The sequence below is a fragment of the Cupressus sempervirens genome, chromosome 2, assembly GCF_028749045.1.
Source record: "Cupressus sempervirens isolate cs-2001-9-10 chromosome 2, ASM2874904v1, whole genome shotgun sequence".
In the NCBI taxonomy this organism is placed as follows: Eukaryota; Viridiplantae; Streptophyta; class Pinopsida; order Cupressales; family Cupressaceae; genus Cupressus; species Cupressus sempervirens.
In genome coordinates, this window is record NC_143119.1 from 265,071,096 (window position 1) to 265,085,256 (window position 14,161).

At 32.4% G+C, this 14,161-nt stretch overlaps 1 protein-coding gene across 1 annotated transcript; it reads left to right on the forward strand.

Moving 5' to 3' along the window:
• The first annotated feature begins 1,176 nt into the window (after positions 1–1,176).
• LOC149572066 (putative polygalacturonase At1g80170) lies at positions 1,177–13,621 on the forward strand. Its single transcript, XM_089810476.1, has 9 exons — positions 1,177–1,452; positions 1,553–1,684; positions 3,273–3,443; positions 3,743–3,763; positions 3,856–4,063; positions 11,627–11,708; positions 11,794–11,902; positions 12,045–12,161; positions 13,189–13,621. Exons 1-9 carry the CDS (start codon positions 1,204–1,206, stop codon positions 13,480–13,482), a joined length of 1,383 nt encoding a protein of 460 aa, XP_089666602.1. The 5' UTR covers positions 1,177–1,203; the 3' UTR covers positions 13,483–13,621.
• Positions 13,622–14,161: the final 540 nt, after the last annotated feature.

The window sequence follows — 14,161 nt, forward strand, 5'->3', positions numbered from 1 at the left end:
AAATTTTAGGTTAACTTCTTTTGGATCACATGGTGGGGTGTTACAACCCCTATAGACGATTGCTAGAGTGGTTGCTAAAAAAGAGTTGATATTAGCCTCATGATTGTGCTAACCAAAACTTGTGTTGGTCTCACATTCAAGTATTTTCTACCTAATTTTTGGATGCAAATGTAAAATAATTGCATTTTAAAAATTGAAGATTCAAATCTAAATAAAAAGAGAACTACTATTTAATCATAGATAAAAAAGCATAAATACATATCATTTTTTCCTTTTAAAATATTAAATGACAACAAAAAATCTTCAGTTTAACCATTTCTAAAAGAGGCACATCAATAAAGAAAATTGAAAAACCATTTGAACCATCCAACTAAAAAAAAAAATTATTTTTTTGGAGATTATTCATTTACAAAGCCATTTGAATGACACAACATAAAATGTGATACAATTATGTTTTGGTGAAGATTATTCACCCGCAAAGTTTTTTTCCCACTACATGATGCATAGCATAAGTATGAAGCCTGGTTAAGAGTAAAAACTGCTGGGTATCTACTATTTTGTTAAATTTGAATAAGGCGTTGTTATGAGCTCATCCTTATAATATAGTAATCTTGTACTCAATAAAACTTGATACAACAAAGATCTACGGACAACAAAGACTTAAATTTTGAACAATCAATTAAGACACCCATGTCAATCAATTCATTGTTCCAGTTGTACCAATCCTCCCACTCGAAAGCCTGAAATAATGAAGCAAAATCAATATTTTTTATTATCATCTACGAAGCCGGGAAATACAATCGTTTCTTAAAATACTGATAAAAACAAATCAGTTAAGAATGCATGGGACCCTGCTAAGGAAGACAGGGGTAGAAATCCACTCATGCAATCTGCTTCAGACAACACATAAACTATTAAAAAATGAGATCTCAAAAGTACTCAACAAGAAATAAAATATGGTAAAAGAGACTGATTCACAAGGCCATCAAAGCTAAATCTGACTTTGCTGTTTCTTCACGCAGATGAGTAACTGTTTGGGAAACTAATATTGTAAGCACTCTCTTACTTTACTTTACTTGCCTCATAATCTCCTCAATCCCAACTTTTTACTTTATCTTCACACTACATTAATAACAATACCCCATTTGCCTTCTCCCCTACATAATGTGGTGGGAAAATCATGTCCTTTCATTGAGCTTCTACATGAATATGTATTGTTATCTCCCTTCATTGGGTGTGCTCTGCAAGCCCATTATTATTATCACTACCTTTATCCTTTCTTGCACCATTTGGTTTTGTAGAGCAGATGCGGGGATATTGAGCATACCTAGGAATAATACAAGTATTTATTCTGCAGAAGAGAAAGTGTGTTTTGTGGATCATGGGGAGATGGTGGCTGTTAATGTTGATAGCTTTGGAGCAATGGGAGATGGGTCCTCTGATGATACTCAGGTTTAATCATTTTCATTTTCATTCTTCTTCTTCTTGCAGCTTCTCTTTTTTAAATGGGTGTCTTTATTCAGTCTTTGTTTTAATGGAATGAATGGGTCAGGCTTTTGTGAGTGCTTGGAAAACAGCTTGCTCTATTTCGAATTCAGTGTTTCTTGTACCTGAAGGAAAGTGTTACCTGGTTAAGCCCACTAAGTTCAGGGGCCCTTGCGAGAATGGTGGCATCATCATCCATGTAAATATTCATTCCCACTCTCTCTCTATTCTTTATAAACTTTAGAAAAGTGTGGAATCAGTATTAAAATTGAAATAGTAGATAGTAGAAGATTGGGAGTTAATAACAAGAGGTAGATTAATAATGGTTGATTTTTATGGAGAATGAATTGAAGTTGTCTTTTTAAAATAGATGGCTGCAGGGTCAAACCTCATTTATTCATCTTTACTGGTTAAAATCAAATATTTTTATTAACTGAACTTTAACAAATTCGATTTTTATCTTGATATAATGTGAGCTGATTGTAGTTTTAATATCTCGTTTTAGGAGATTGTTTTATTGCTGAAAAATTTTGTAGAGTATATTTGAAATCTAAGTTTTGCAAATTATAAGATTAATGAAAATATCAAAATCAAAATAGATGGATATAAGATATTTTATAAATAAATAAACAAACAAACATTTTATATGTTAGATTGAAATAAATATTTTTATACTTATTTTTAAAAAAGATAGTTTTAACTGAAGTGTACTTGTTGTCATCTATATTACTTATGGATATTTTATAAAATTGTGATATAAAAATAATGAAACTCATGTACATATTATATATTCAAATTTAATTGTTCATAAAATTCTTTGTAAATCTATTTTTTAAGTTAAAATTACAATTTTCAGTACAAATAAATGTCATGTGAATGATTCATTTCAATGGTCATATATGAATACTAAAACTATGGGTCAATGTGTTTGAGTGTAAAACTAGACAGTTTATTCTATGATGAAATGAAGTGAATATTGATAAATGATTCATTTTATAGTGCCTCAAACACTGCTCATAAAATATGGATCAATGAATTGGAAACTACAAAACTAAAATGTTCGAGTAGCAATGCAACTAAAGAGAAGACTTCATGAATGACAAATACAATATGTTATCACAAACATAATATTCTATATTTTAACAGAAAGTAGAATAAGTAAACTATTGATTCTACTTAGAAGTTGGCAAAAGTTGTCAAGTTCAACAAGGACATAATGGAAGAATGACCTCCTCTTTTAATACTCTGCAAGAAAAGCTGGAATACAGAAGACCAAAAAAGGAAGTGTGAAGAAACCTAGTTAATTACTACCCAACAGGCAAAAGAGAGACTTGGTATGACTAAAGAGGGATGCGGTTCAATACTCTATACATCAACCCACAAAATCTTCCTTTTTGGACAATCTTAAAGATCTCAATGAGAAATGAAAGGAAGTTGAGCTTGCTTTGATTTAGCTTTCTATTTATTGTTCGTGAACTATGGTTAGCTTAGTTGGACACCCTTAAACATCACATACTAAAGAAAAAATTAAGTTTGAAACAAAGTAAGTCAGCTTTTACTATTTAGCACTTTTAATTTGGAAATCAAATTTTAGTATGTGATATTTAAGTAGTTCCTAATTCAATACCTTAAGAACTGTTATACTATATGATGTATGTTTTTTTCATTAGATTTGTATCCTTTTCGAATCAAACTTAATGAAAACATATATCACATAATTTACTTAAAAAAATACATCGACTTTCTTGGTTGGTCTGAAAATTTGGTATGATTTGAGAAATGTACAGATAGCAGGGACATTGGTAGCTCCAGATGATCCATCAACATGGGATCCACAAAGTCCACGACAATGGCTTCTATTTTCTGATTTAAATGGAGCAACTTTTCAAGGAGGCGGCATTATTGATGGGTCTGGCCATAATTGGTGGGCACAGTCTTGTAAGGTCAATAAATCAAATGTAAGAAATAATTCTAACCAATCTTTATGTAGCTATTTTTTATTATATTTTATATTTTAAAAAAAATCTAATGATTTTTTTTTGAAATTTGCAGCATTTGATCTTCATGATCTCTTGTATATTTTGTGATCGAAAATAACAAGATTTTTGAAAAAAATTCGTGAATCTGAAAAAAATCATATTTGACTTTGTTTTTTTCTTTCTAATGCGAACGCCCCTTATATATTCGCCATGTTATTGTCCAATAATTGCATTGATGGGTGACTGAATCATGTTTCATTTTTCACTTTGTGTTACAGCCATGCCGATCTGCTCCAACGGTATAACCTCTCTCAAGACACAAGCTTGTATTTCATTCAGCAATGAAATTTATGTGATGATGGAAATCTGACTGTCCAATCGAAACAAACAGGCAATGACAATTGATTCAAGCTTGAATGTGAGGATAACGAATTTGAGGTTTCAGAACAGCCAGCAAATGCACATTGTTATCGCTCGTTCTACTGGAGTTGAAGCGTCCAATTTGCAGGTTGTTGCTCCGCAAAATAGTCCAAATACTGATGGAATTCATATCACGGGGTCCCAGAATGTGTTAGTTGAAGGATGTTCTATTGCTACGGGTAAGTAATGAGGGGGGGAAGGAAATTCATTTTATCATGGTTATGGGATATGTCATTCCTCATATTTCATATATCATATATTTTTCTAAATCTGTAAAATATATCATTAACGTTTTCAGATTTCTATCTTTATAAAAATAGAGCAGTCAAAGAACATTTTATCATTTTGTATCAATTATGTAGGCAAGTTTAAATACAGTTTCTAACTTTTAACTTCTGGCTCATATGAATCACATTGACAATTATATCTAATTATTAATATGATATCAAAGGATTAAAGGGTGTATGTTTAATCAAAGTTATCAAGGTGTATGTTTGAATCCTGATCAATAATATATTGTTCATCTTATTCCTTATATTATATATCCGGGAGTTCGAATCTTGGTGAATACCATAATCAAGAAATACACCACCATCTCTCGAATCATAAGGGCAAAGTTAAACACCATGAAGCTTTAACTTGCTTAGGTGGTTCATCCAAAATCACATTGATAGATGGACCCACTTATTAATGTGATATCAAGGTATTAAAGGGGATGAATTTCACCAAACTCATTGGTAACATAATTCTCATCTGAACTCCTATATCATACCTTTGGGACTTTGAATCTTGGCTATTAGAGTTGTGATAACAAGAAACACACCATTTCCCTCACCAATTATAAGGGTATGCTTAAATAACACACTCTAGGCTTTGACTTGCTTGGGTGGCTCATCTAGAATTACATTGATAGATGTATCCACTTATTAATGTGATGCAGAGAAATTGATTGAGACCCATTTCACCAAAGTCAATGGGAACAAGATTCTCATCTTTTATCTTCTATCATACTTTCTTGAGTTTGAGTCTTGGTAAATAACATAATTAAAAACATATCATCAACCTTACCAAGTATAAGGACATGGTTAAACAACCCACTCTAAGCTTTGACTTGGTTAGGTTACTAATCTCTAAGTCATATCGGTATATGAACCTTCTTATCAACGTGATTCAAGAAGAGACACCTCAGGAAACAAATTGCATACACCTAGTAATTTATTTAGCTTGAAGCATGCTTTTTAGATATATCAAAGATTATAGTATGTATTTTATTAAAGGAGGTAGAAAAAGGGTCTTGAACCCGAGAACAACAAGAAAACAAAATGTCTTACCTACTCTAGACCATTACAACCAAGTAGTAGAAAATACGATCTCTAACACAAATTGCTAGAGACCCACCTTAGAACAGAACTTAATAAAAAATCAATAAGGTACTACTAGTAAGAAAGTCTGACTTATCAACCAAAACTTTTCTGATAATCAGAAAAGATATTTGAGTCTTATAGTGTCGACAATTAATATAATCCAGATTAAACATAACAGAGTAAGAAAGTCTAACTTATTAGTCAAAAAATTGCTATAATCAAAAAAGATATCTAAGTCTTATAGTACTGACAATTAATATAATCTAGATTAAACATAACAATATTTAAACTATGTCCCAAAATTACAAGCAAGATCACAGTAATCCATAAAAGCAAGTAAATTAAAGTATTGATCATTAAAAAAAACAAATAAGAAAAGCCAAGGCCTAGAGAAGTTAGGCTTGATTAATGTTCTCCCAATCCTTGACCAGGTACCTAAGATCCTCTTTCCAGTTGTGAACATTGTCTGCACTCTTCCTCATCATTTATTTCTAGACCCTACATATAGTCGAAATGCCCACTCCAAATGTTGTCAAACTTATTGTTCAGAGATGGCACTTTTTTAGTGAGGACCTTGATTTGTTCTTCCAAGTCAGTTTTTACCTTTTTAACATTACTATCCTCAGTAGTAGTTCTATATTGGTCAAAGCTTTAATTTGTTCCTTAGAAGGGTTGTCAACCTTGGGAATATCAACATTAGGCCCAATCACAACTTCAATATAGGCTTCCTAGATCTCTCATTCAACCTCCTATGACTCTTCACCATCCGCTTTTGCTTCAAATTCCTCCTTAGTAGCACAATTCTTAGCTTTCTCCAGAGTTTCTTCAATATCACTTTCATAGGTATTGTCATCATGTTTATCCTGGGCATCATCCCTACTAAATTCCTTGTAATTATTACCATTTTTAAACCTCAACCTTCCTGATCTCCTTTACCCATAGCTAGACTCAATGTGATATCCCTCAGTCCTCACCTTCTTTTCTCCTTCTTCCCCATTAGACCCTTATGTGTCTTGTTTACCCACTTCAAAAATCTCCCTAAGTATTTTTCTTTTCTTTGGTTTGCTAGCTAGGATAGTTTTAGTAGACACATTTTTGTGTTTAGATAAGGCTTCTTCTAGGGTTTGGATTTCCCCCTTAGGTTTTTTTCATTTTTTCTTGGGATTCCTAGTTTCTCTAGTCATAGCAGGAGGAATGCCCAAGAGATTTTCCTGTTCAATTTCTTCAATAACAACTAAGTTCTCAGGAGGCTCTAGAGGGCTCTCTTTACCAGTAAGACACTTACCAAGACTTAGGTGATGAGAGAACACATGGTGGTACAATAAAAATATCAAGCCCTAGTGTATGGGAGAATTATCCTCATTTTTAATACTATTAACTAGAGTAGAATACAATAAAAAAGGGATATCAATCTTTTTACCATGTCTTAGCATATTAAGAAGAGGGAAGTAGTAACCACAGTAAGTGGTAAACTGTCCTTCCAAGATAAAGTAATGCATAACCCATAGGCAAATAATGGAAAAGGGGCTAGGGAGCTCGATCATACCCATTTTTGGATTTAATCTTGATAGGCTTCTCCATGTCCTTGAAAAACTTATGCTTGAATTTGTTGTAGTCAACCATCCCCTTCCTTTTGACCTTCTCCCCTTTGCATTGTAGACCCGTCACCTCGCCAATCAACTAGGGAGTCATGAAAAACTTAATACTACCAATGGTGACCTCACCTCTATACCAGGGGTTGGAAAACTTAGCAAAGAGCATTGAATTATGGGCCTTCATTGTGTCAATGTAATTTCTCATACCCATCCTCACAAACTAATTCCATATTTCCCCATTCTGCAATAGTTTCTCACAACTTCTTGGCTCAACCCTCTTTGAAGGACCCCCCATAATGTAAGCCTTATCAAAAGCCTAATTTTCCTTAAGAATATAAGTATTAAACCTCACTATTCCCTGATTGAAAATGTCTTTTTGCATTATAAATTTCCTCATTAATCCTCATAAGGAAACTAGACAATTTAAGTGTAAGATAATAGAGATTCAATGAGTAGTTTCACAAGTGTTCGTAATGATTTTCTTTCCAAGTGCTTATAATAAAGATAGTACTTGTAACACAAGCTTCCACTTTTATCTAGAAACCCTCAACTTTAAAACTAGAAACTTTCAAGCCCTTGAGATGATAGGGGTTATTATTATAAGTTAAGCCACAATCCCCACTCTATAAATAGGGGATATACTTTTGGTGATTCATTGAGATATTCTTAGCTTTGGAAGTGATAGCAATATTATGTGTCAATATCATAACTTTATAAACCAAAAATTTCATGATTAATATGTGAAAGGTGAATTCTCTAAATTTAGTAAGCCAAACTTTATAGACATAAGTAGTTAGAGAAAAATCTTTATCACCAAATTTTCCACTCAAAACTTTATTGGAATTTCCCATGAATATCCATACACAAAAAAGATTTAGAACCAAAGTCAAGAAAGAGAACCAGTGTTCCTTTTAACTATACTATTGATGGTAGAAGACTACTCTTTTCCATCATAGCTCCTCTTGGAATTAAGCATTCTTTTCTCATTTGAGACAATTGTTTTTAACTCCTCTGGGCATTCAGAATCAGAAATGTTTCTCCAATTTTGAAAATTTAGATGCTAATTAGCCATATAGTCAGCAACTTTATTTCCTTCTTTTAATGTATGGTGGATTCTAACTTGGTGAAAATATTGGAGGCATCTTTAACAGTCACCCATGAGACTCTGAGTGTGTTAAGGGAAAATTTCCTTTAGAAGAATATCAACAATGACTTTTGAGTCCCTTTCCATTTCTATATTAAAAACTCTATAATCCTTTAATAATTTTACTCCATATCAGATAGCAACTCCCTCAACATATTTCTTAGAGTTAATTCCAAGGTTCTTAGCAAATCCCATAAAGGGTAACTTTTATATGTCTTATGATACCACCAATCCTTGATATACTTGGGTTTCCTTTAGAGCATCCAACCACATTACACTTTATCCATTCATCCTCTAGAGGTTTCCATTTACATTACTTTTTTGAACCAGATACTATTCCAATTCAAGTTTATTAAGCTTTGTGTAATATTCCATTTTTGTTTGATTCCTAGGCCCATCAATCCAAGATAGAAAAATCCCTTAGGGAAGCTCGAATTATTGATACTTTTCTTGATTATTCTCTTAGTAAGGGAAAAAATAGGAAGAATTTCCTTCCAAATAACCTAGGCCACAATAGGAAGAATAAGAAGCCAAAGGTTTTTCAGAACTAGGTGGAGCCAAGAGGCTTTAAACTCTATTGAAGAATGAGAAGTTTGATTCAACTAGGCATCACTGTGTTGACCTTGGTCTCCTGCAAAACAAGGGTGGACATAGTTCTATGGTGAATGAGTGGTGAATGAATAACTAGTTAATAGTTTCAACATCTTCTTGCATAAATCATAGCTATTAGCAAAAACAAACTCTCTTTTATTGAGATTATCTAATGTCACGATCTTTTTTATGATAAATCGCCCACCAAAAGAAATTAATCCTAGGGGGGAGGTTAGGGATCCAGACCTCTTTCTAGATTTAGGTATCTTCTTCCACTAGATCAATTGGGGCATGAGGAGACTTGACCAAGAAAAGGCCATTATTGTTATGTTTCCAAATCCAATTTCCCTCCTATATACCATTAAATAGAGAAGGGTCTGGAAGCTAACCTTTTAGAGTGATCACTTCCTCTCTTCTTATACCACCAATCCTCCTTACCCCACTTTGTCTTAACCATTCAATCTTTCCATTTCTCCAAACAATGTAGTTTTCCACTTTAATGCTGATAGTTGTCGTGAGCCAATTCTTAAGGTCTTGGTTGACAAAAAAATCTTAAAGTGAGGTGTTAGTAGCCCAAGAATCAACCTAGAAAAGAGTATTTCTTCCATTACCAATAATTTCCTTGCTTTCTTTCTTGACTATCCCTTTTGATTTTATTAAGTTCTTCCACAAAGCAATGTACCATTAACGAGCAGTCGTTAAGAGGAAGCTTGAGGGACCATTAGCTATGAATTTAGCTCTGATGATCTTCATCCATTCTTTTGAACCTTCTAAAACCGACCAACCCTACTTTGCAATTAAGGCTTTATTCATTTTTCTGAAATTTCTTACCCTCAGCCCCCCTTCCTTCTTAGGTTTACAAACTTGATTTTAGTTAATGCAAACCATTTTTCTTATATCTTCCATTCCAAACCAAAGGAAGATATTTTGGATCATTTCAAGGGCATATTCCACCTTAGTAGACATCCAAGATAATTTCATAAAGTAAATTGGGATACTTTGGAGACATGCTTTAAGTGGAAGAAGTTTCTCTCCTAGACTTAGAAGTTTACCCTTCCACCCAACTAACTTCTTTGGAATTTCTCAATGATGTTATTCTAATAAGAATGACAAGGTTTAAATGTTGAAAGAGGAAGACCAAGATAAGTATTAGGCATAGCAACAATTCTATAGGCAAATAGTCTTGAAATTCTTGACTGGACCTCTCTACTAGTGTTAAAGAAGAATAGTTTACGTTTTTGAGAATTTATATATTGTTTCAAAGTAGTAGCATAATTATTGACCAAGGTTTTCCAAGCCTTAGCTTCTAAGATCAAAGCTTCTCTAAAAAGCATCGTGTCATCCACAAAGTGTTGATGGGTGGAGTGGGGAAGTCTAGAGGCCACTTTGACGCTCAAGATATCATTAGCATGGAAAATTTTAGAAAGGTCTTTTCCAAGAACTTCATATACCTGGATAAAAAGATAAGGAGAAAGGGGGTCTCCTTGCTGCAACCCCTTCCCTCTAGAAAAGAACCCAGTGGGTTTTCCACTAACCTAGACAACATATTTAGTATAGGTCACACAACTCATGATCATTTTATGAAACTTTCCTCTAAACCCAAATTTAGTCAGAACCTTGTCTAAGAAGGACTATTTAACTCTGTCATAAACTTTAGAGATGTCTGATTTGAGTGCCATCATTGCCTTATTATTACCATTCATTGAATGTATAAGTTCATGATTAGTTATAACTGTATCCATAATGTTTTTGCCTCCAACAAACCCTTTATGGTTTTTAGATACCAATTCATCCAACACAGGTTTCGTTCTATTCACCATGACTTCAGCAATAATCTTGTAAGTAGTTTTGCACAGGCTTATAGGCTAGTGGTCATTCACTGAGGACAACTCTCTTGATTTAAGAATTAGGGAAATATAAGTCTTATTGGATAACTCTACCATAACCCCTATTCTAAAGAAATGGAAAACAGCCTTTAAAACATCTTCTCCAACAATATCACAATATTCTTGGAACAAAAAAGGAGGAAACCTATCTGGACCCAGGGACTTGAAAGCATGGAAAGAAAAAGAAGCATCTCTAACTTCTTCTTTATTAACCCAAGTAGTCAACAAACCATTATCTTTATCAGTCAGAGATAGGGGGGTACACCTAAGGAGATAGTTGTGGTCATCCATTCCTTGATCATTAGGCCCATTCTGAAAGAAGAAGTTTTATAACTTTAGTAATGATTTCCTCGTCCTTTTCCTCCTCCCTATTGGAGAAAATTAGGGATCTGAAATTATTTCTACTTCTATGTGTCAAATTAGTTTATGAAAGATTACAATATGTTGTTTAAGCCAATCATGCTTAAACAATTGAACTAGTAGAGGATCTTTGGTGGATGATGTAACAAAGCAACATATCATTAATCTCCCAATCATACTAAATCAATTACATTGCAATCTTTTGATATCTTATACTAATATAAAATTAATATGGTTTAAAGAGCGACTTAATTAAGTCAAAACTTACCTACCTATTAATGGGATTTTAAGTTCAAAGTATGTTATTTAAAACCAAAAATCTAATTATCCCAAATCGATTGACCTAATAAAGGAACTTTAGTGGACAACCCAATAAAATAACACATCATCAATCATCACTAATACTCAATCAACCACACTACAATATGCCTTTGTCTATAAAAACCCTTCAATCCTTCTATAATTTTTTCTATAGAAAAAACAATCACTAACTAAAACTAGAAGAATATCATCAACCAAATATCAACTTTAAACGATTTTATATACATTCTAATCTTTTTTTTTAATATTATTTTTATTATTAAATGTTACCACTTTGATTTATAAATAATTATAAAGTTTAAAATAGAAATTTAAAAATATGTTCAAAGTTCCAAACCATTGTCCTACCTCTTAGTGCCAAAATAAAAGTAAAAGACAATTCAACATAAATTTCTGAAGTATACCAACCAAGAAAAAAAACTTCTAAACTTTTGGAATTTACAATTATCTATTTTTCATTTCACTTGATTGCTTTGTTCAGGAGATGACTGCATTTCAATCGTCTCAGGAAGTGGCAACATCAAAATCAAAGAAGTTATGTGTGGACCAGGGCATGGCATTAGGTATTTATTTAAATTCAAAGAACCCATAATATTATCTTATCCCAAAAAAAAAAAACCGTCTTTAATAGATTTTTTTGTGAAGCAGCATAGGAAGCATTGGAAAGGATAACAGTGCAGGATATGTATCAGGAGTATTGGTGGAGGATACAACACTTACAGGCACCACCAATGGCCTCCGCATTAAAACATGGCAGGTTATAATATGTCATCTTCCATTGTTATATCTTAATGCTTCTAATCAACAAATATATATTTTTTTCTACTTATTCTCACTTCTTATATGATGTGCAATTTCTTCTCAACTTCATATGTGAATGATTTTATTGCTTTGTACAGGGCGGTTCAGGATTCGTACATGGAATTCGCTTCCGAAATATTCTGATGAACAGTGTTGCCAATCCCATTATCATCAATCAATTTTACTGCGACTCATCAACCCCATGTAAAAATCAGGTATAGAAATCACAATCTATAAAAAGTTTCTCTATTTTAAAGTATTTTTTTGATTAAATATTATATAGAAATCATATTTTATAATCTTTATATTGGTTCTTATGAAGCCAAAATGTATTAAACACCTAAAAATGATTTTTTTCAAATTGTTTTGTTATTTTCGATTACAAAATATGTAAATCATAAAGATCAAATGTTGAATTTCAGTAAAATTTATCATAGTGTTTTCAATTTTTTGAGTTTTGATGAGGGTGCATTTTGTCTTGAACTTAGCCGCATCCCCTTATGAAATATGGGTTCTTGTAAACTTTTATTTATGAAACATGAGTCTGTTTTATTCATTCTTATGAAAGATGAGTTCCCTCATGTAATATGGGTCTGCTCTATTCATTCTGATAAGAAATGGGTTCTTGTGAAGGGCTACTCACTAAACATAGGTCAACGAGTTTGACTTGTAAACTACACAGTTGAATATTGACAGTAATATCACAATTTGATTTGATCATGAAATTATTTATCTTTTTTAGCTCTTTCTGATCTTAAGTATAAATTATAGTAATTGTTCCTTCTCAACTCTTTTTCATGATAAGTAACATAATGTAATCTTGATCATTTTTTCTTTTAGCTCTTTCTTATTATGATGATGGATTATGTACGCATTATAATCATGATAATAGATTATAAAATATGATCCTAAACATTAATAAAATATTCTCCCACCTTCAATCAATAAATTTGAAATTTCTATCATCTTTTACTTTATTATATTAAATTATATCCTTTTGTCTTTTAACTCTTTCTTATCTTAAGATCACAGTCTGTAATGTTGATGATAGAATACACAGTGAGATCTTAACATTCCAGTGGAAAAAATAATTTTATAGATATCATGACAATAAATATGGGTTATAATCTTCACTATAAATCATAAAAGTGATTCTAAACGTTCTAATCTAAAGATGATAATAATGAATATTATAGGTTGTGGCAAATCTCATATTATTATTAATTGATATGGAATTGGCAGACATTTGCTGTACGAGTGAGTGAAGTGATGTACGAGAACGTGAAAGGCACGTCGACGACTCAGCATGCAATGCAATTTGCATGCAGTGATAGCATTGCATGTGATAATATCTTTCTGTCCAACGTTGACATTCGAAGAGATAGCGGAGATAGTGCAGATTTATACTGCAACAATGCCATTGGCTATGGAATTGGCTCCGTTAATCCCTCTGCAGATTGCTTGTTCTCTCAAACCCAAGATGACCAACACATCCATTCCATCTTAGATTGCTCTGCACTCTCTTGTTTCCTCTGATTCAAGAATGTATATGATAGAATAAATAATACTTGCACCAGCCCAAACTAATCCAAAGTCTGCTCTGTTGATGCATTGAAAGGAGGGGCTTTGTTTATTTGTTTTAAATTGTAACTAATGAGCCTTACAACTTGATCCAGTTGTTATGTTTGTGAGTGAAATGGTTTTGGAAAAATTGTGTATAGAAGATTTTTGAATTTATTTATTTTTTATTTGGCAATGTAAAAGGATTTGGAAGATTAGGAATTTTAAGGTTTGAAAAGAATAGGTTGAATTTAAATTGTTTATTGTTTTTTTTTTTTTTTTAAGTTTGGGGATTCAAATATTATAAATAGCTTTTTTTCTTTGTTTTTAGAAAAAAAAAAAGTGTGATTTGATGTTGGAATCAATTTTGTTTAAGTTTAAAATTTAAAGGGAGTACAATCTTTTGATGGTGATGTAAAAAGAAAAACACTTATTGTCATGATGGCCTTTTCAAATTTGTGGTACGTGGGTGACAGGGTTGAGTGGGCCTTCTATGGTGCATGGATATATAATGATGATTTTAAAATGGGTTATCTTTTCAATATGTATGTTAATCCTACTTCATTATGATAAGGGCATGTTTGAAACCCATAACAAGATATGGAGTGATTTTTTACAATCTCAAGGATGAGACATTCCAATTTTTGAAGTTCTT